Source organism: Dama dama, chromosome 4 (assembly GCF_033118175.1).
Source record: "Dama dama isolate Ldn47 chromosome 4, ASM3311817v1, whole genome shotgun sequence".
NCBI classification, from domain to species: Eukaryota; Metazoa; Chordata; class Mammalia; order Artiodactyla; family Cervidae; genus Dama; species Dama dama.
Genome location: NC_083684.1, coordinates 19865931 through 19887521, shown reverse-complemented (window position 1 = coordinate 19887521; position 21591 = coordinate 19865931). Strand labels below are relative to the sequence as shown.

Genomic DNA, 21591 nt, shown 5'->3' with positions numbered 1-21591 from the left:
TCATTTCCAAGGCAAACCATTCAGTATCACAGTAATCCAAGTCTGTGGCCCAACCAGTAATGCTGAGAAGCTGAAGCTGAACGGTTCTATGAAAACCTACAAGACCTTCTAGAACTAACACTGAAAAAAGATGTCCTTTTCATTATTGGGGACTGGAATGGAAAAGTAGGAAGTCAAGGGATACTTGGAGTAACAGGCAAATTTGGCTTCTGAGTACAAAATGAAGTCAGACAAAGGCTAACAGAGTTTTGCCAAGAGAAAGTACTGGTCATAACAAACACTCTCTTCTAACAACACAAGAGACAACTCTACACATGGACATCGCCAGATGGTCAATACCAAAATCAGATTGATTATATTATTTGCAGCCAAAGATGGAGAAGCTCTATACAATCAGCAAATACAAGAGTGGGAGCTGACTGTGGCTCAGATTATGAACTCCTTTTTGCCAAATTCAGACTTGAAGAAAGTAGGGAAAACCACTAGACCATTCAGGTATGACCTAAGTCAAATCCCTTACAATTATACAGTGGAAGTGACAAATAAATTCAAGAGATTAGATCTGATAGTGTGCCTGAAGAACTATGGACAGAGATTCATGACATTGTACAGGAAGCAGTGATCGAGACCACCCCTAAGAAAAAGAAATGCAAAAAGGCAAAATGGTTGTCTGCAGAGGCCTTACAAATAGCTGAGAAAACAAGAGAAGGCAAAGGAGAGAAGGAAAGATACACCCATTTGAATGCAGAGTTCCAAAGAATAGCAAGGAGAGATAAGAAAGCCTTCCTGAGCAATCAATGCAAAGAAATAGAGGAAAACAATAGAATGGGAAAGACTAGAAATCTCTTCAAGAAAATTAGAGCTATCAAGGGAACATTTCTTGCAGAGATGGGCACAATAAAGGACAGAAATGGTGTGGACCTAACAGAAGCAGAAGAGATTAAGAAGAGGTGGGAAGAATACACAGAAGTACTATACAAAAAGATCTTCATGACCCAGATAATCACGATGGTGTGATCACTCACCTAGTGCCAGACATCCTGGAATGCAAAGTCAAGTGGGCTTTAGGAAGCATAGATAGGAACAAAGCTAGTGGAGTTGATGAAATTCCAGCTGAGCTATTTCAGATCCTAAAAGATGATGCTGTTAAAGTGCTTCACTCAATATGCCAGCAAATTTGGAAAACTCAGTAGTGGCCTCCGGACTGGAAAAAGTCAGTTTTCATTCCAATCCCTAAGAAAGGCAATGCCAAAGAATGCTCAAACTACCGCACAATTGCACTCATCTCACACACTAGTAAAGTAATGCTCAAAATTCTCCAAGCCAGGCTTCAACAGTACATGAACCATGAACTTCCAGATGATCAAGCTGGATTTAGAAAAGCCAGAGGAACCAGAGATCAAATTGCCAACATCCATTGGATCATAGAAAAAGCAAGAGAGTTCCAGAAAAACATCTACTACTGCTTTATTGACTATGCCAAAGCCTTTGACTGTGTGCATCACAACAAATTGTGAAAAATTCTTAAAGAGATAGGAATACCAGACCTTCTTACCTTCCTCCTGAGAAATCTGTATTCGGGTCAAGAAGCAACAGTTAAAACTGGACATGGAACAACAGACTGGTTCCAAATTGGGAAAGGTGTATGTCAAGACTGTATATTTTCACGCTGCTTATTTAACTTATATACAGAGTACATCATGAGAAATGCTGGGCTGGAAGAAGCACAAGCCGGAATCAAGATTGCTGGGAGAAATATCAATAACCTCAGATATTCAGATGACACCTCCCTTATGGCAGAAACAGAAGAAGAACTAAAGAGCCTCTTGATGAAGGTGAAAGAGGAGAGTGAAAAAGTAGGCTTAAAACTCAACATTCAGTAAACTAAGATAATGGCATCTAGTCCCATCACTTCATGGGAAATAGATGGGGAAACAGTGAGAGTCTTTATTTTGGGGGGCTCCAAAATCACCACAGATGGTGACTGCAGCAATGAAATTAAAAGATGCTTGCTCCTTGGAAGAAAAGTGGTGACCAACCTAGACAGTATATTAAAAAGAAGAGACATTATTTTGCCAACAAAGGTCCATCTACTCAAGGCTATGGTTTTTCCAGTAGTCATGTATAGATGTGAGAGTTGGACGGTGAAGAAAGCTGAGCGCTGAAGAATTGATGCTTTTGAACTATGGTGTTGGAGAAGACTCGAACTATGGTGTTGGAGGGTCCTTTGGACTGCAAGGAGATCCAACCAGTCCATCCTAACGGAGATCAGTCCTGGGTGTTCATTTGTAGGTCTGATGTTGAAGCTGAAACTCCAATACTTTGGCCACCTGATGCGAAAAACTGACTCATTTGAAAAGACCCTGGTGCTGGGAAGGATTGAGGGCAGGAGGAGAAGGGGATGACAGAGGACGAGTTGGTTGGATGGCATCACTGAGTCAATGGGGATGAGTTTGAGCAAGTTCTGGGAGTTGGTGATGAACAGAGAAGCCTGGCGTGTTGCAGTCCATGGGGTCAAAAAGAGTCAGACACAACTGAGCGACTGAACTGAACTGAACTGTGCCCATAAAAATCTCCATTTTGTACAGCTTCTAGAAGCCTTTCTGCTTGCTAAAGGGGATGCTGCCTGATTAGCTGTTGAATAAAGCTAATTAGATCTTCAAATTTACTCAGTTGAATTTTTTAAACACCGATTTCTTTTTAAAAAATTAACTCAAGAAACAAAAAAATAATAATCAGCTCAACACAAAAGTTAATAATTTTTTAGATACTGCATTTAAATATCAGAGCTTAAAATTTTACACCATTTCCATGGGGATCAACAACTCTGCATTTTAGTAAATTCAATCAGCTTAATATGATCTCACCTTTCCTTGATCAGAAAGACATTATGTGGCATTTGGAGCATTTTAACCAACTGCCTTCACAGTCCCCCCGACGGAGCCCCACCAAGCCTCCTGCAGAGCTTCAAACTCTCCCTGTTAGAATACGAACCTGCACTTAGAGGGACCCTGGGCTTAGTCAAATGCTTTGCTGTCCTTGCCTTAAAATACTGTATCATTTTTTAAGAAAGGGCCTGCATTTTCACCTTGTAATGGGCCCTGCATGAATAAATGAGGATAGGAAGAAAGTGAGGTCGTCGACATAGAGCTACCATACGACCTATGATGTCACTCCCAAAGAAATGAAACACAAAAACCTATTCACGAATCTTCCAGCAGTGTTATTCACAACAGCCCCAGAGTGGAAGCAACCTAGGTGTCCATCAACTGACGATGGGCCAAGAAAATGTGGTCCAGGGAATTCCCTGGCGGTCCAGTGGTTAGAACTCAGGGCTGTCACTGCTAAGAGCCTGGGTTCAATCCCTGGTCAGGTAACAAGATGCCACAAGCCATGCAGTGTGGCCAAAAAAAAAAAAAGGCTATCCATACGGTAGAATACTACTCAGCAGTATAAAAGGGTGAAGTCTGTCTAAGAAGAGATACCACAGTCCAATGGTAAGAGGACACAAGAAAGTGGAAGGGAGCTCTTGCCAGAGCCCAGATCTCAGATTTCCAGAACTGTGAGAAATAGGCGCCTTGTTTAAGCCCCCCAGTCTGTGGTGTCTGTTATGGTCCCCTGGGCTGACTAATACATTCTATTTACATGAGCTATCCAGAAGAGGCAATCCACAGAGTCAGAAAGTAGGTGAGAGGTTACCAGGGACTCGGGGAGATGGGCTGGGGAGTGATTGCTTAAAGGGAACAAAGGTTCTTTCAGGGATGATAAAAATATTCGGGAGTCAGGTAGTGGTAATGGTTGTATAACTTCATGATTGTATAAGAAACCACTGAGTTGTGCACTTTAAAAGGGTAGATTTTATGGTGTATGAGTTATTCCTCAATACAGCTATTATTTTTTTAAAAAAAGAAAAGAAGAGAGATAGTGGAGGAAGGGAGGGGAAACACCAACTGGGAGCTGAGAGGTAGTGGGAGAGGCTTGAAGGGGGGCACTCCTCATTGCTGAACCTCGAAGTGTCCTCCCGTTTCTCCCCCCTGTTTCCTGCTTTGTCATAGCCCCTGACTCCCAGCCTCTCCCAGGCACTCAGAAACCACCTTTCTTTTTTTTTTTTTTTTTTTGGTTGTCAAATGATCCTTTATTTTTCTTTTTCCTTTGCAGTTCTTAACTAGCTGGGCACTCCACTGCACCACTGTTGATATCATCTGTGATGTCATGAGGGTGGCGGCCATCAACATTGCAGCCCACAGACTGGGCGGTCCCCAGGATCTCTTTAATGGTTCCAGAAAGTTCTCTAGCTAGAGACCGGTGCCGCATCTGCCGGGCAATGTTGACGATCTCATCAAAAGTGATGTTTCCACTGTGCTTAATGTTTTTCTGCTTCTTTCTGTCCCTTGGTGGTTCCTTGAGGGCTTTGATGATCAGGGCAGAAGCAGAAGGTACCACCTCAATCTGGGCTTGTCTGTTCTGAATGGTCAGTTTCACTGTAATCCTCAGACCCTTCCAATCACCAGTTGCCTTGGCTATGTCATCACCGACCTTTTTTGGATACAGGCCCAAGGGGCCGATCTTGGGGGCCAGGGCAGACGTGGCACCGACTTCCCCACCGGTGCACCTCAGGTACACGACTTTGATCTCGTTGGGGTCAAACTTAGGCGGCATGGTGGAGGCGGCTGGTGTCGGATGAACCCGGATTCGGGACGACCGAAGAAAGTTGCACCTTCGCCTCCTCCTAGCCGAAAGCCGAAAAGAGAAACCACCTTTCTAAATCTCAGGTTGGTTCCGGTCTCATCACTCCAGCTTGAGGTCTCTCCAGCAACTCCCTCTGCCCCCAGCATGCCACCCCTACACTGTACCCTCAGCCCCCGCCTGCCCCGCCGCCTGCATGCTCACTCCTTCACCCTGGACTTGCTACGTCTTTCTGTGCTCCCAGGTCTTTGCAGGAGTCACTCCTGCCGCCTGGAACAGCCTTGCACCTCCAACCGGCTCCCTCCTTTCTCCAGGTCACACCTTCAGTGGACCTCCTCCCAGGCCCCCGGCTGTCTTGGCAGCTGGGCTGTGAGCTCCTGGATTGCCCGTAACCCCAAGTCAGGCACCATGTTACAACATCCAGAGTGTGTGTGTATAGCAGGGTCAGGGGAGGGTGCATTTAGAAAGACTGAAAGTGGCCAAGGTGGGATCAGAGCCCAGGTCTCTCTGAGTCCAAATCCTGTGACCTTGAGGCCCCAGGTGAAAGATGCAGGCAGCGCTCTCTAGGCCTCAGCGTTCCAGGTCTTCGAAGTGGGGCAGTTCACACCTGCTGCTTCCCTCTCAGGATGAAGGAAGAGACAAGAGGTGCCAAGCATCTGTCCTTGTGTGGAGCTCTGAATCACTGCCTGCCTGGTGCCCCGCATCTCACGAAAGCCCTGGGAGGCAGCCCCCACATTCTCTCCATTGTACAGTCAGGGAAATAGAAGCTGTACCATCGTGGAGCTGGGATTCCACCCTGGGCAGCCCAATCACAAAACCCAAGTGACCATATCACGGTGCCCTGGCTGAGGCTGTTGGGTAAGACAAATGTAAACTTTGTGGATGAATTATCTACTCCCAAAGAAAGTGAGGCTTTAGTCTTCCCAGCAGGTGGTTCCAGCACGTCGCTGGCCCAGGTGAGTTTGTTTAGGCATCACCAGGGCTGATCTGCGCTCCCTGGAGGGGGCCTCTGGGTCCACCTCCCTCTCTGCAGGCTCCACCTGCAGCCTGTCTCTCCTAGGGCCACATGCTCTGGCTCTGCTCCCACCTGCCCTGCCTAGGGCTTTCCACTTGTCCCCGAGATTTTCCCCAGGGTGGGAGCTTCCCCTTGAGCCCCCGAGGGTGTGTCCAGCCTCCTCAGTTCAGCAAGTTGTGCCTGATGCTCTCTGTGCCCAATGCCAGGGTGGGCGCGGGGCTCACTCAGTCCTCTGCCTTTGCTCAGCGCTCATCCCCTTGCTGCCCCCCACCCCCCCCGCCCAACTGCCTGCCTCCAAGTGCCTCAGCACATGTGTGTGCGTCCTTATGAATGTGTCCAGGGGCACAGGTGAGCTCCCCAAGAGGGCAACTGTCTGAAAGCTGCAATTGGGAAAGTGGATCTGCTGGAAGGATCCACCGGAGGTGGAAATCAGGAGGTCTCACCTCTTCAAGTGGCCAACCCCCCGCTGGCTTCCATGGCTGCCTCGTGCTGTCACCAGAGAGCACCCTAGCTAGACCCCAGCATTTGGGGTCCCAGCTGAGTGGGCCTCAGACTCTCAGACACTCACAGGCTGTCCATCCCCTGCACTGGCGCACAGTCACTTGGTGAGGGGCACAGGTGGGTGCAGGCTTGTGTACACATGCACACACACCCCATCTTCATCCAGACCCCACTCACATCTCAGCCCCCACGCAGGTGGAGTGAGAGGCTGTGGAAGGGTGGGCTTACCATCAGGGGTGCTGACCCCACTGGGGTCCTTGTTCCTACAGGCTCCATTCTGTCCTCTGAGGCACGGACTCCACCTGGCCTTCTTCCCTCCCTGGAGACATCCAGGGGCAACCCTGAGACCCACTGAGGAGTGGCCCCCTGTCCCTGCCAGTGTCAGGAGGTTTGCAGGCCCCAGGAGGTAGGGGAAGGGCTCTGGGACCTTCCCTGCCTGAGGCTGTGGGCTTCTATTGTCTCTGTGGCCCCAGGGCTACCCGCACAGCAGGGCCTGGGCAGGATGTTTCCATAAATGAATGAATGAAAATTGAACTAAGGTCAGCTCAGTTCCCACTTGCAGGCCTTCATCAAGGGTCCTGGATTTCCTCCCACAGTGGTGATCTGGGCACAGCACTTTCTCACCCCAACACCCTCCTTCACCTTGCACATGTTAGTCACTCAGTCGTGTCCAACTCTTTGTGACCCCACGGACTGGAGCCCGCCAGACTCCTCTGTCCATGAAATTCCGCAGGCAAGAATACTGGAGTGGGTAGCCATTCCCTTTTCCAGAGGATCTTCCCAACCCAGGGATCGAACCTGGGTCTCCCACCTTGCAGGCAGGTTCTTTACCGACTGAGTTCACCAGGAACCTGTGAGGCCACCAGCAGAGCTTGGATGAAACCGCAGGCCCCACTGTGGTCCTATCCTGAAGACCAGTAGGCTGTGGTGGCCAGGCTCCGGGAAGGCCCCAGGAACCCACCAGCCCACCTGTGGAGACTCATGGTCCTGAGCAGCCCCTTAGTCTGGCTGGTCCCCGGTGGGTGCAGAGGACCCAGCACGGAGCTGCCATGTAGGGACCCGGCTCCTCTGCTGGCACCTCTGTGTTGAGAGCACGAGGCCCTGGCCAGCCTGCCCATCCTCTCTGCCGGACACCGGGTGTGTAAGCACCAGACCTGGACAGCCCCAGCTCCAGATTTCACCACACTCAGAAGAGCAGATGACAGGGAGACTGTAGTATCAGCCCTGCACTGGGGGCGGCTGGCCCCTAGGCAACAGAGGGCCAAGGTTGTAGGGCCACTGCTACAGTGGGGGCCAGGCTCTGTGTGAGCTCACTGCCTGAGTGTGAGTTTTGCATTTTAGCACCAACTGGCCTCGTGTCTTTATGCAAACTTCTATCTCTGCTTCCAGCTTCTTTTGCACAAACATGACGTCACCTCCCAGGAGCACCTCCCATCCCACCCCTTCCTCACAGAAGGTGGCTTGGAGCTGCCTATTCCTCTCTGTCCTGATTTCAGTAGACCCCATCACGCAAGACCCAGGCGTCCCTCTCAGATATTCATTGATAACCAGACAGCATGGCCACCGGCCAGCCAGAAGGGCCCCTGATGTAGGTCCACACATTTACTCTTTCGATCCTGGGCTGCCGGGACATCTAGACGGTCCCAACAGGTGTCGGCACAGCCAGGAGGAGGGCCTTGGGTATTGACAGAGGGTAGCTGAGGGGCCATGTTAGTGTGTGCCAGTCAGATACGTGGTGTTTCTTTGGGGTCTCACCCAGACACTGATCCCTCCCCTGGGCCCTGGAGCACCCCGGGGTGTGCTCTTTGTGACATCCTGGGCCTGGAACCCCCCAGCTGGATGTTCACACTGCTTGCTAAGCCCCTGAGTCCAAGGACTCTAGGCTGACATTTTAAGAAGTGTCACCTTCCTCCTGCCCGCGTCCTGCTCTGGCCTTGGGACCAAATACAGGAAGGCTCCCACTAGGAATGCAGCTCTTCAGCCAGGCATTTCGTCACTTTTTCTAACTACGGAATCACCCACATTCATTGGGGTAGGCGCCCGAGCACCGGGCATTCCCTTTCTCCAGGCATTTCTGGAGTCACAGCACAGGTACAGTGGTGACCATCCACCCTGAGGCTGAGGACGCCGACTTCGTAGAAGGAGGGATTTGGGCTCACACCTCAGCTCTGCCTTTGATCAGCTGTGTGGCTTTGAGCAGCCGACTTGCATCTGTGAGGCTCTGCTTTCTCTTCCGGAAAACAACAACAGTGAAGTTGTCACCATGAAGGGATAGTTGTGATGGTTACACAAGATGCTGAGGGCCATGCCCCATGCTTGGCATATGCCAAGCTCCTGGTGGATGGCGGCTATTATACATGAATACATTCTTCAAACAGGAGGGAATGCTCGTCTGCTATTTGCAGCCTGCCCTCTAATTCAACGGAAAATTCAAAGTGTTAGTTACTCACTCATGTCCAGCTCTTTTCGACCCCATAGAGCATACCCCCCCAGGCTCCTCTGTCCATGGAATTCTGCAGGCAAGAATTCTGGAGTGGGTAGCCATTCCCTTCTCCAGGGGATCTTCCCAACCCAGGGATCAAACCTGGGTCTCCTGCATTGCAAGAGGATTTTTTTTACCATCTGAGCCACCCGGGAAGTCCCATTAATTCAATGGATCATGTGCCAATTAGTTTTTCTCCAAGGCATCAGTTTTAACAGCATCAGGTCCTTACCACTCTGGACATCTAAGTTGTCAGGGCGTTCTCTTATTATGAACAAGAGCTCTGTGACCACCCTGTACCTGGAGAAGCCACAGAGAGTTTCTGTGCTGCTGGGGAGGGGGTTGCTGGCTGCAGGACTCCTGGGGCACAGGGAGGGTATGGACACAGGAAACTGAGGAATGTGGTCTGTCCACAGGCAAGCTAGTGGGTTAGCACTCAGGGCAAGTGAGGTGCTCTCTACATAGGTGCTAGCTGGCGATGCCTCTGTCTCTGGTGTCTTTCCTGTCCAAAAGAGGAGCCGGACCCCCACACCAATGGGCAGGAGGAGTGGTATAGAGAGAGGGCCCCGTGTGAGGCTGAAGACAGATTCTAGTCCAGCCAGGTGATTTCAGCACCAGCCAGGAGGACAGCAGTCGAGAGCTCTCTTGGGAGGGAATTCCCTGGGAGGGCCACTTTGGAGGGGGGGGGGGTGGGGGGTGGGCTGAGGGTGGTCACAAGGAGAGGCAGAGAAATCCTCTGTCCACCAGGCACCATGGAGCCCTCTGTGTGGCTTCCCAGCATTCCAGGAAGCCCTGGGGGAGCTGGGGTGCCCCTTCCGTGGCAGGGAACATGCCATCTCTTCTGCTGCCCTTTCCCAAAATGTACTTATCCAGGACTCACGTACAGGAGAGTTCACAGCAGTGGCATCTGTGATCCCCCAAACTAGAAATGACATAGAAGTCCACCAACAGTCCATCCTGTGTGGACATTTTGCAGCCCAGTCCTGTGGTGGAGAGCCATACAGCAGGGGGGAACGGATGATCCGGACAGTCATAGTCAGGCAGATGCCCACCTGCCAGTGTCAGTGGAATGAGCAGGACACAGTCCGCTGTGCTGGTTACAGAGAGCACCTGATGGTCGCAGCAGAGGACAGTGATCAGGATGTAAGCCAGGGCGGGGGTGGGGCTGGCAGGCCGATGGTATCCACACGCCCACTTTATTCATTCATATGTCATTTTGTATTTCAAGCACGTTTATATGAGTATATTACATTCCAAAATCAAAATGTTAAAAAAAAAAAGAGATAAGACACTGGTTGTCGTTGGACTTTCTGGGAGACACAATTCAAGGGCCTGGCTCCTGGATGCTAGACCTGGTGACCAGGAATCCGCGCCTTTCCCAGGCTCCTCCTGGGTTCCTAGGGGTGTGGGCTGCGACTCACAGCCTGAGGATGGACCTGGGGATGAAATCTGCACTTTAAACGCCTCAGAGGAGCCAGGCCCCTGGCCATTTGGAGGCCACAGCAGGATTCCTGTTTTCTGAGCCAGCTGAGGGGCCCCTGTGGGGTCTCTTCCTGAAAGCTAGCCAAGAGGAGGTGTGTCGGCCATGGGGAACACAGCAGCAGTCCCAGCCCAGCAGGAAGCATGGGGTCCCCTGCTCCCTGGAGCCCCCAGGCCCAGGCCCGGTCCCACTCCTTCACCTGAAACATTCACGCCCCGACCGCAGTCCCAGTCTCCCCGCAGGCACACACTGCAGGAGGCACTCAACTCTGTGCTCCCTCCTCTCCAGATGGAAGTGGGGGGCCCCCAGGGAGTAAAGGACTGGTCCACCCCCACCCTCCCTGGGTCTCTGCCTTGTCCTGTGGGGCTCCAGAGGCTCAGCGGGCTAATGGGGTCCTTCCCAGCCTGGCCTGCCTGTGCTCTGGGGGAAGCTGGGGTCCTGGGATTTCTTCTCAGGGGTCTCCCTGCTGGGGAAGCCACATCAGCTGACTTCAGCCCTACGAGGGGGGACTAAGGGGGACAAGGGGGGATGACAGGGGGCAGGAGAAGTTGGCAGGGCCGCATGTGTGTCTGTGAGCACCCAGCACGTCTGCACAGCACTGCAGCCTGCAGAACAGAAGCCTGTGCCGCTGGACCACGGGACCGTCTCTCCCTCCCTCTTTCCCCTGGGAGGAGGAGGGGGAGGGGGAGGAGGGGGAGGACGGGGAGGGGGAGGAGGAGGAAGGCCCCGAGGCTCCTGACCCGGTAAGTTCTCAGCACTCCAAGTTTCTCCTGGGGGCTCACCTGGGCTGGGGGAGAGTGGTCCCTGCTGCCCGCCTGGGGGAATGTTCTTTGACGAAAGGCTCATGTGCAGGGGAGGAAGAGACGGAAGTGGGGAGGTAGGGGACCCTGGGATGCCGAGGTGGCAGAGACGGGTGAGCCCCCAGCTGCAGGGGGCCTTGCCCATGGGGGAAGAGGGGCTTCTGGGAGAGCTCTGGGTTCTCCTCCACCCCCTCTCCCCTGGACTGGTGGCTGCTGGCTTCTGCCAGCTGGAGGGAAATGCAGCCTTTGGGATCGTGCCGGCTGCTGGGCTCCCGGGGCGAGATGGTCTCCTCCAGGTAGAGTGAAGGGAGGCTTGTGTTCAGGAGGGTGAGGGGCTCCGTGTGTGGGGAGTGGCTGCGGGAGCCTGGGGGCACAGGCACGTGGCATTTTGCGTCTCTGAGCACCTGGGTGAATGAACGTGGACAGTGTGCGTCTGTAGTTGTAACACAGATGCCTGGGTTGTGGGCAAGTTGTGATGTGCATTTATGTACCCACACGTGCATTTGGGTCCCTGTGTGGTTGGTACCTGTGTGTGCAAAGTTGAGTGTGTGTCTATGTCCGTGCCAAAGTGGGGACACGTATGTGTGTTGGGCTCTGGGTCGGTGTGTGTTGGGCGTGCTGTACAGGGGGATTTTGTTTCGTGTGTGTTGTGTGTGTCTAGCTTGTGCGTCTGGGTTTCTGTGTCTGTGCAAGGAGGGCTCCACTCTGGTCCTGGGCCGCTCGGCCACAGGGGCCCAGACGGGACTCTGAGGGAGCTGGCGGGGGTCCTTGTGGCCAGTGACACCCGCAGAATTAAAGGGTGGAGGAGTGGGTGGTGTGTGGTGTGCGTGTGTAGGTGTGCTGTAGGGCTGTGTGGGCCCCGGGACCTCACCTGTTGGCCCGAGTCCCAGCCATGACTTCACTGCTCCATCGCCCTGTGATGGGTGGGGGGGGGGTGACTGACTGGCGTTTCCAGAGCTGGGGGAGCGGAGTCCGTGTGGGGCCCCCGACGCCCTGGTGTGCCTGTCCCTTTCGTTCTGCACAGCCCCCTAGGATTGAGCCACTGTTAGGGTCTCCAGGTGCGGAGACTGAGGCCCAGGGGAATTAAAGCTTTCATGTTAACATTAGAACAGACGTGGGACAGAGCCAGTCTCCCAGCCCAGAACCCTCTGTGTCTCCTGGTTTTGTGGGGATCTCACTGCATCCCTGAGAAGCAGTTTTACAGATGAACTGGCCAGGGCTTGGAGAGGCCATGTGGCTTCCTAGTGAAAGGACTGCGGGCCGCCAAGCATCCAGGAGGCACTGAGTCGGGGTGCGACATGTGTCCTTCTGGGTTCAGTCTCCTTGCTGTCTCATGTCTTAAGCATGACCATCTGTATTTGTGCACCAGGAGACTGAGGCTGGCAGAGCCGGTGACTTGCTGACTACATTTACGGCAGAGACTGGAAGGAGTGTCCCTGTTGTGTCCTTCTCTTGGCCAAGCAGTCACGTCACCTGTGCGGGGTCCCCATGTGTCCCCGGGGCTGGGCTCTCGGGAGAGGCAAGTGTTTGTCCAGTGGCACGAGGCCCCAGCCAACGGTGTGGACACCTCCTGGAATCCCCCTGCCCCCTAGTGCCTGAGCAGCCACCATGGAGAGTGGGAGCAGGCCAGGAAGCCCCAGCACCGTGCCCCTGGCTCCCAGTGAGGCTGTCCCGGGCCCTGCGTACAAGGGGGTCTCCATCTTCCTGGTGCTCCTCGTGTGCGTGGTGGGCATCGTGGGCAATGCCATGGTGGTCCTGGTGGTGCTGACCACCCGGGACATGCAAATGCCCACCAGCTGCTACTTGGTCAGCCTGGCCCTGGCAGACCTCACTGTGCTGGTGGCTGCAGGGCTGCCCAGTGTCTCCGAGAGCTTGGCTGGCCAGCGGGTGTACGGCCACGCCAGCTGCCTGGGCATCACCTATTTGCAGTATCTGGGCATCAATGCCTCCTCCTGCTCCATCCTGGTTTTCACGGTGGAGAGGTATGTGCACCCCTAGTCCCCCCCCCCAACAGGTCAGGACTTCCTGGCTGTGATCCTTGGTAAACTGAAGCTGCTCTCCTTTAATGAAGAGGGGTGCTGGGTGAGACCCTGGAGGAGCCTGGTGGAGAGGGGGCAGGTGCCTGGAAGTGGGTTTCTCATCTCACCTCTGTTGCTGACTTGCTGCAGGATGCCAACGCAGCCTGGCACTCTTCAGGCACAGTGTTCCCCTTGGGAATGTGGGCGCTGGACTGGATAGTCTCCCGGGCCTGTTCCAGCTCTGAAGTTAACACCTGAGAGGCAAACCCGCCTCTCAGGATGTAGATGCTGAAGCCTGCTGGCTGGGTTCAACATCAGCTCTGTTTCTTCTCAGCTGCGTGGCCTTTGGCACATTGGCCGGGAGACTCAGCATCTTGTCCAGGGCCACACAGATTGGGGACAGAACTAAGGGCTCTGACTTACATATGCTGGCCCAGTCCTGCCTCTTGCCCGCTGTGCCATCTGGGGTCACAGTGTCCTTGACCCCTTAGCCCGAGACCTTTGGTAGTGGGCAGTAGGAAGCCCGCTGGAACTTGCACAGAGGTCAAGGTCTTTGCAGGGGCACCTCTGCCTTGTGGGCCTGGCCAGACCTTAAGGGGCTGTGTGTTCTGACTCGGCCCGCTCTCCCCTCTTGAGATTGGCACCTTGCTCTGCCAGCCCCTGAGGCTGCCTCAACGTGGCCACTCCGCTCCCCAGAGCTCCTCAGCCTCCCAGGTCCATAGTGAAAGGGCCGTTTAAACCATCACATCGCATTTGGTTCCTCATTGGGGAATCTGATTGGCCGAGTGCATCAGGTGTCCCCACTGCAGCCCAATAGCCCAGGAGGGCAGGTGGGTCACAGGACCGCCCTGTGGCCTGCAGGTACATCACCATCTGCCACCCGATGTGGGCACAGACCGTGTGCACCATGACGCGGGCCAAGTGAGTCGTGGTGGGTGTCTGGGGGACCACGTCCGTGTATTGCCTGCTCTGGTTCTTCCTGGTGGACCTGGACGCTGGAGGGCGCCGGGGCCTGCAGTGCGGCTACCGGGTGGCCCACAGCCTGTACCTTCCTATCTACCTGCTGGACTTCACCGTCTTCTTCCTTGCGCCCCTACTGGCTCTACGGACCAGTAGAGCCCTACGGTGCTCTACGGACTTATCTCAAGGATCTTGTTCTGGAGCACCCTGGCGCACCTGCCATAGCTTGGGGACCAGCACAGGGACAGTGAGGCCCAGCCGGAGGCAAGAGCCCTGGGGAGACAGCCCTGTGAGCCTGGCGGGGGTGCGGGGGCCAGCTGCCATGAGGCCAGAGGCTTCCCTTCATCCAGGAAGCAGGTACGAGGTCTCCTGAGGCTGTGGGATGGGAGGGGGCGGTTTGTACAGAGACAGGGAGTTTGGGCAAAGGGGTGAATGGATGGGGCAGGGGGTGCTGGCTCCACCCCTGTTCACCCACTCACTCAGCAGGTGTCTCTGGGCACCGACTGTGTGTCCGGTGAGGTTCTAGGTGCTGGAAGCTGGGGAGAACAGAAGAAGACAAACATCCTGCCTTTGGGGCTCATGGTAAGACAAGTAAACACTTGTTCTGCAGAATACTACCCAGAAGAGAGGGAGTTTAGGGGAAAGTTTGAGAAGGCCTCGCTGAGGTGACGACTGAATTAAGATCTGAGATTGGCAGCAGGGCAGACCAAGCAGATACCCAGGAAGTGGTCCAGGTGGGGAGAAACAGAGGGAGGGCCTGGTGCACGAATGGTCAGGAAGGATGGGGGGAATGGGGTGGACACTCTGGGGGCCCTGGAAGCACTCAGCCCTGACTGGGGCAACTCTGGGGGTTCTGAGAGGAGGGGCCACATCTCAGGGTTCAGGGGCTCCGTACACGTTTGCAGCCCAAGACAGGCGTGTACAGGCTCCCACGTGTAACCACGATGGGCACGCGGAGAGGCTGAGGCGGGGGGAGGGCTGAGCAGAGAGGGTCCCTGTGGATGAGCAGCTGAGATGTGAGTGGGGGAGAAGCAGAGAGGGAGACAGAGAGAGGGAGGGACTGGGGAAGAGACAGAGGCACAGAGACAGAGAGGGAGACACACAGAGAGAAGGAGATACAGAGATACACATACACAGAGACAGAGGGAGAGAGACATAAAGAGACAGACGGGGAGACAGAGCGAAACGGAGAACCAGAGGTGCTGAGCAGTTGAGGCCTGCCTGCACGCGGGCTGTAGCATGGCCCCAGCACAAAGCTATGGACACACAGGTGTCACACTTTCTGGGGCAAAGGACTGATGATTTCATGGGGATCCCTCACCCCCCACCTCCCCATAGACCAATTCCTGAAGGACACTGCAGTTCTCCTGATGCCACAAGTGGAGACAGAGGCTCAGAGAGGTGAAGGGGGCTGGCCAAGGTCACCCAGCTTAGGCTTGCTGGCTTTAGCACTCTGACTCCCACCCTCTGCCCCCTGTACTCTGGAGGCAGCAGCAGGCAGAGGCCAAGGTAAAGCAGATGAGGGGACCCCCAAGACCTCCCCTCAGCTCTGGGGTCCTCAGGAAGTTCTCTGCACGGATCAGTGATGGCTGTCCCTCTGTGTGGCCAGGACATCTGCCCATTCCCCTCCCACTGACCCTCCTCCCTCCCAGAGATGCCGTGACCCTGGGCTGGCAGCGGGAAGTTGGAGCCCAGCATGTTCCTGTCCTCAGCCCGCCTGGTGACTCACTCCTGAGCTGAAAGAACAGAATGGGGTGCAGAGTGGGGACATGACTGTGCACAGACGGGCTGCAGGAGAAGCTGGTTCATGGTGCCTGGGCAGTGTGATCTCTCACTCTGAGCCTCTGCTTCCTCTTATTTTTTTTTTTTGCCTCGAGGCTTGTGGGATCTTAGCTCCCCAACCAGGAATTGAACCTGGGCCATGGCAGTGAAAGCCCCTGAGTTTTAACCACCAGACTGCTGGGGAATTCCCTTCCTCCTCCTCCAGGTGGAGGTGACAACAGCACCACTGGAAGGCCCGCTGCAGGGAACGTCACCTGAGTGCCCGCAGCAACGGTGTCCACCCAGGCTTCCCTGCAGCACCCCTCAACAGATGCCTGAGGCGCCGCTCCAGGTATCTGGTCTTTACTTCCTGGGGGTCTGAGAGGTCTGGGGGGTGGGGTGCACCAATGGGCACAGGGCGGTGAACGTTTATCACCTGAGATGGGGCTATTCCATCAGTGTGTCGACCAGCACAGCTTTGAATGCTGGCCCTGGGTTCCTGAACAGGAAACGTTTAGCGTAGAGCCTAATGGGTACGCCGTAGTAATTTCAGTGATATTGCAATTACGTTCTCATCACACGCTCAGCAAACACATACTGAGGCAGGAGCCACGGCCTCAGCTCGGCCGCTGGCCCCGCTGGCCCCACGGTGTGAAGGGTGATGGCGGTCGGCCACCCGGCCCTCCCGCCCACAGGTCACCAAGATGCTGGTGGTGGTCGTGCTGCCCTTTGCCCTCCTGTGGATGCCCTACCGCATGCTGGTGCTTCTCAACTCCTTCGTGGCCGAGCCCTTCCTGGACCCCCGGGTGCTCCTCTTCTGCCGCACCTGCGTGTATGCCAATAGCGCCGTCAACCCCATCATTTACAGCCTCATGTCCCAGAAGGTCCGGGCGGCCTTCCGGCGGCTGTGTCAGTGCGGGGCGGAGGGGCCACAGAGGTGCATGGCTGGGCTCAGCACCGCCAGCTACAGCGTGGTCCGAGAGACCCCCCAGAAGGCACAGACCAGCAGGAGCGAGGCCGCCGGCCCTCAAGCAGCAGGGCCCCCACTCCTGCAGCAGCGGCCTGGATTCAGCACGGTCCGAGGGCTGCCTTCCCCCAGACCAGCCCCTCCCGCCTCCCTCGGTTTGCTCCCCAGCTGGATCCTGTCTGCTGATGGCTGGCAGGACCAGGAGATAGGCAGACACCCCTTTGCCAATGGCTCTCTGAGCCTCCCACCTCCTCCCCTGTGAGCTCTGTCCCTGGGCCACAATGTGAGAGCGGGGCTGTCTCAGAGCATGAACAGAGCAGAGTGCTGTTTCTTCTGGCCACTGAGCCATAAACAGGAAGCCTTCCTGAGCCCTCTTGCCCTGAGGCATCCAAGCTCTGCCCTCAAGGAGCCCGCTTTGCTGACCACTACCCGCTACATCCAGGGATGGAGGGGATTTCACGGTGTGGGACAGCTAGGCCCCAGGCTTCCTCCTCTCAGACTCCACCACTTTTCTGGGTGGAACGCTGCAGCCAAAGGCATTGACAATTCAGGTGGCAGGGGGCAGAAAGAGCCTTCCAAGGGGGAGCTGGATGGGTTTCTGGGCCAGCTGGTGGGACGGTCGCCCGGCCTGACTCTCAGAATCTTAGGCCTGTTTCCTCCCTGCCAGTTCTCTGCAGTTGCTCCATGTGGTAAGTAGTTTCAAGGGATGCAGATCAACAACAGTCATCTCTGCTTTGACGCCAAGAACCAGTGGAGCCTGGACTGAGGGCCACGCGTAGATGGCCAGGACCTAGGACCCTCGCACCAGCCCTCAGGTCAAGGACCCTGGGGGTGGCCTGCCTTGTGCCACGTGATTTGGCCAGGACCTGGCCTGTTTACCTGCCAGAAGGTGGCAGCTAAGCTGGACGAACTGATGCCCAGCCTTCCATTAGGGCACATAGCTGCCCACCCTGCTGTCCACCAATAAGGAGAGAGAGCTGATGTGAGTGGGTGTGGCCATGGTCACATGACAACTCTGGTCTGGATTACTGCAGCCCCAACTGAGCCACTGCTGGGCTGCTCCCCCTCCCCACACCCCGCCGTCCATGCCTGCCATCCCCCCACACCCCCTGGTGGTCCTTACTGATGGTTGAGGGCTCTGGGCCCTGGGCCAGCCTACTATCTGCAGCCCTTTTACCCAAGCAATGACCCTGTCAAGGGGGGCCTCCAATTGTGTTGGTTTTAATGTATGAGGAAACTGAGGCCAGGAAGACCTTCAGGGGGTCACCTGTCCCCCATGGGTGAGTCACTGAGCTCCTGCCCACAAAGCTCATTAGGACAAAAGCACAGCATCTTGAGCCCAGCCCCATTCCCTCTGAGATTATTTACCTCTTGGCCACCGTGATGCTCATTAAAGCAGATTTTCCATGGACACTTGTTTGGGAGGAGGTCTGTGTGTCCAGAGGTGGCCTGAGTATGACCCCCAGGATGGAAGGAGGTGGGAGTGAGGGAGTACACTGGGCAGGGAGAAAGGGCATCCTGAAAGCTGGGCCATGGTGGAACTCTGTCCCCAGAGAGAGCCGAGGGACAGATGGGGGCTGATGAGAAGATGGGGCCTCGCTGGAGGAAGGGTGCCCTCTCATTGACCTTGTGGCTGAGCTCCGAGACAGACGCTGCCTGGGTGTGAGCATCTCCCACGGCTGCAGAGGGCCTGCTGGGTCAAGGTCTTGGTGCTGGTCCTGGCCTTTCTCCATACCTCTCAGGTCACCCTGCACACCTGGGCTGGGCCGCCCCGCCCCAGCTAAGACAGGGCTCAGTGAGGGTACCTGTTACCAGAGTTCTGGCCTTACCACTGTACCAGTCTCGCTGTCTGAACTGCTCCCTTTCTGTCTTTTCTTGGTGTAGGAACATCTCATGGACAGGGAGGTTAACTGTTTACTGCCCCCTACCCAGGACACACGTGAAAGTCAGGAAATAAGTTAACTTAGGCACCTCACCTCCCTTCAGATGGAAAAAAGGAACTTGTGAAAGTCAGAGAGGACCCCAGGCTGCTGCCCCAACTCCCAGAGTGAGCTGTGCTTCTGGCTTAATTTGACATGCGGCTCTCTGGAGCTCTGTTGGGTGGTCCATGGGTCCCCAAACCTGGCATGCGTCAGCCCCTCCCTCTGAAGCCCCTCACTGGCTCCAATTTTTATTTCCCGGTTTTCAGAATAGCAGGTCTACTCCCAGAGAGTGTCAAAAAATACCAGAGCTGGGCTGGGGCCAGAGGTCTGGGCATGTGGAGTAGAGAGACAAGCTTCTCGGTCAGAGTAGCGCCCTGTCTGGGGAACAAAAGCCGAAAGCTGTGACAACCCGCTGCACGCTAAGGGATGTGCCGGCTGGAGGACAGTCCCAGCCCTTGGCTGTGACAGCGCCTGTGACAAGCAGCACCCCTGTTTAAGGGGCCAGGACCAGCACTGTGCTCTGGATGGATTTTGCACCCAAGGGGCTAAAAGCAAAGACACTTTGGTGTGTGGACATGGCACCAGTGGTTGTCTCCCAGCTGAGCCAGGAGGCTGCGGGGACACGCGTGAAGCCAGACCTGCTGTGGCTCAGAACTCAAGCGGTCCTGGACGATGCAGAGGTGCTGTTGACCCGTGGGAACAGATGCAGCAGTCAGAGGTTAGAGTATGTGCTTCCCTGGAACAGGCCCAGAAAACGGGGCTTGGGAAAGGGACTGTGCTAGGGCTCCAGGCCAGGTGTGCCACACAGAGCCCTTGGGCCATTGAGACACCAGGTCTGTGCCATTCGGAGCTGCCCCCAGGCTCTACTCTCTGCTGAGCCCGTGTGGCCCTCGGGGTAAATGCCCAGGGGCTGCTGAGGGCACAGTGCCTGCGGCTGGCTCAGCTCCCTCTTCAGACCTGTGTGGACACCCACTCCCTCCCTCCAGCAGGGGCCGCTGTGGGCTCAGGGCAGTGCTGTGCTCCCCCGCTGGGCTGGGCCCAGGGGCCGTGGGTTCCCCTGGGAAATATTGGAACAGCCAGGGTGTCTGGGTCGGGTCCCCTCTGAGCCTGTGCTCCCAGAAAACAGGGGCAGTTAAGAAGTTTCACAGGGGACTTTGCTAGCATCCAGTGATTAGACTCTGAGCTTCTAGTGCTAGGGGCATGGATTTGATTCCTGGTTGGGGAAGATCCCATATGCCGTGTAACATGGCCAAAAAAACCCCCCAAAACAATAAGCCGGACAAATCTCTTGTTTTTCGAAACATCCTGGGAGACGGTTTGCTGCAAAGACTTCCCTGAATGACGTAGATGAAGTTGGTCCTTCCTCAGAAACCCCATGAGACCCCTAGATACTTCCCAGGTTACTTGTCACCAGGCCAGACTCTGCTCATCCAGCTGGTTCTTTGTCTCATGTTCAATAAGCTGAAATGAGATTGTGTGTTCCCCTGAAACTAGCAACAGAGAAGAACATTCCCCATTCAGCTGACTGAGAGTGCCCTTAGGGCCAAGCAGCTGGAGACCACCCATCTGTCACCTGGAGACCACCTGCCTGTCACCAGAACACCCCCTGTCACCTGCAGACCACCTGCGTATCACCTGCAGGCCATTCATTTGACAGGAGACCACCTGCCTGTCACCTGGAGACCACCCACCTGTCACCTGGAGACCTCTCATCCGACTGGAGACCAGCACGCTGTCACCTGTAGGTCCGTCGCCCCGCCCCCGCGTCTACTCTCTGCGTAGGAGCCGCGGCAGAGCCACCTGCCAGGACCTCTGGCCCCTGGCCCCCGGAGCCCTCCCCTTGCCCTGGGTTGGGGCTAGGTCGCCAGCGGAGGCTGGGCGGGTCCTTGTCCCTCTGTGCCCCCAGCCCCGCGACGGCAGGTGCGCCGAGTTAGAGCCGCTCCGCGCTCGCGCCCCCCCAGCTGTCCCTGCAGGCCCCGCGCTCCCTGCGTCCACCCGCGGGTCTCAGGCGCCTCTTGGCCCGCGCGGCGGCTGTCGGTGACCACAGGGCTGCTCGGAGCCAGCGGCGTTTAGGGGACGACCCAGGAACGCCTGAAGTTGCCGACGTGCAGGTAAGACACATATTTGCAGTTTCTTGAGCTTTGTGCGTGGACCCGAAGGGCTCCTTGCCGTTTTTGAAGCCGCGCGGGGCATTCCAGGGGAGCGACCCCCGGGTAGCTGAGGAGGCACTGTGCTCAGCCTCTGAGTGGACAGCTTGCCCTTTGGGGTGTCGCGTCCTTACAGCCAGCCAGTCAGTGGCCCCCCAGCCCTCCCCCCTGCCCCCCACTGGACCACAGGCCTGTGCAGACACACGTGCCTTTCTGCTCCTTTAATTGCGGGCGGGGTGGAGCATGGATAACGGGACGCCCCTCCCCTGCTGGGTTCCAGAATGTTCTCAAGCCATGGGTGCAAGGTGTCAGTGCCTCCCACAGCTCACCCCCATCACAGATGCACAGCACTTTGTCCTCCGACCTCAGGCAGCTTCAGACCTGCCCCCCAAGGCGTCTGGCGCTGCCACTGGTCCTTCCGCAAGTCTTTGGGAGGATCCTGTCCCCCTGAGCCTGTACCTCCCTCCTCCTCCTCCCTGCAAGGTCAGGGCCTCTCAGGCTCTCCCGCCCCCACCTGACTAAGGAGCTGGGCCCCTGGCCTGGACCACAGGTGCCTGCCGGCTCTGCGCGAAGGGAGGCGAGATGGTGGCAGGGAATGGGGCCCAGGAGGAGTGGTCCCTCTGGGCCAGGCTGCTCTGCTCAGCCCAGGCTTCCAGGTGCTCTGTGCAGCTGGCCCAGCAAGGATGCTGGTACCAGGACCCTGGCCCAGATGGAATGCAGTGACCAGGGAGGAGTTGCCTGGAGGTGTGGCAGTTGCCACCTGGTGCTGGGGGTGGCTGGGAGTTGATGCCACCGAGGTGGCCCTCAGAGCCGGGGTGGGGGCATGCCGAGGCCTTGCTTAACCTTTAACCC

The 21591-nt window shown here is 55.9% G+C and overlaps 1 protein-coding gene and 1 pseudogene across 1 annotated transcript; one reads left to right on the top strand and one right to left on the bottom strand.

The window, feature by feature from the left end:
- Positions 1-4131: 4131 nt before the first annotated feature.
- On the bottom strand, positions 4132-4744 carry LOC133050133 (large ribosomal subunit protein uL11-like). The gene has a single exon (XM_061134268.1). It carries the CDS (start codon positions 4657-4659, stop codon positions 4162-4164), a length of 498 nt encoding a protein of 165 aa, XP_060990251.1. The 5' UTR covers positions 4660-4744; the 3' UTR covers positions 4132-4161.
- A 7828-nt stretch (positions 4745-12572) lies between these two features.
- Positions 12573-16932, top strand: LOC133052553 (thyrotropin-releasing hormone receptor-like; annotated as a pseudogene).
- The last annotated feature ends 4659 nt before the right edge of the window (positions 16933-21591 follow it).

Bases quoted from the DNA above. Each gene is read 5' to 3' on its own strand.
- LOC133050133 (XM_061134268.1), bottom strand. From the start codon at position 4,659: ATGCCGCCTAAGTTTGACCCCAACGAGATCAAAGTCGTGTACCTGAGG.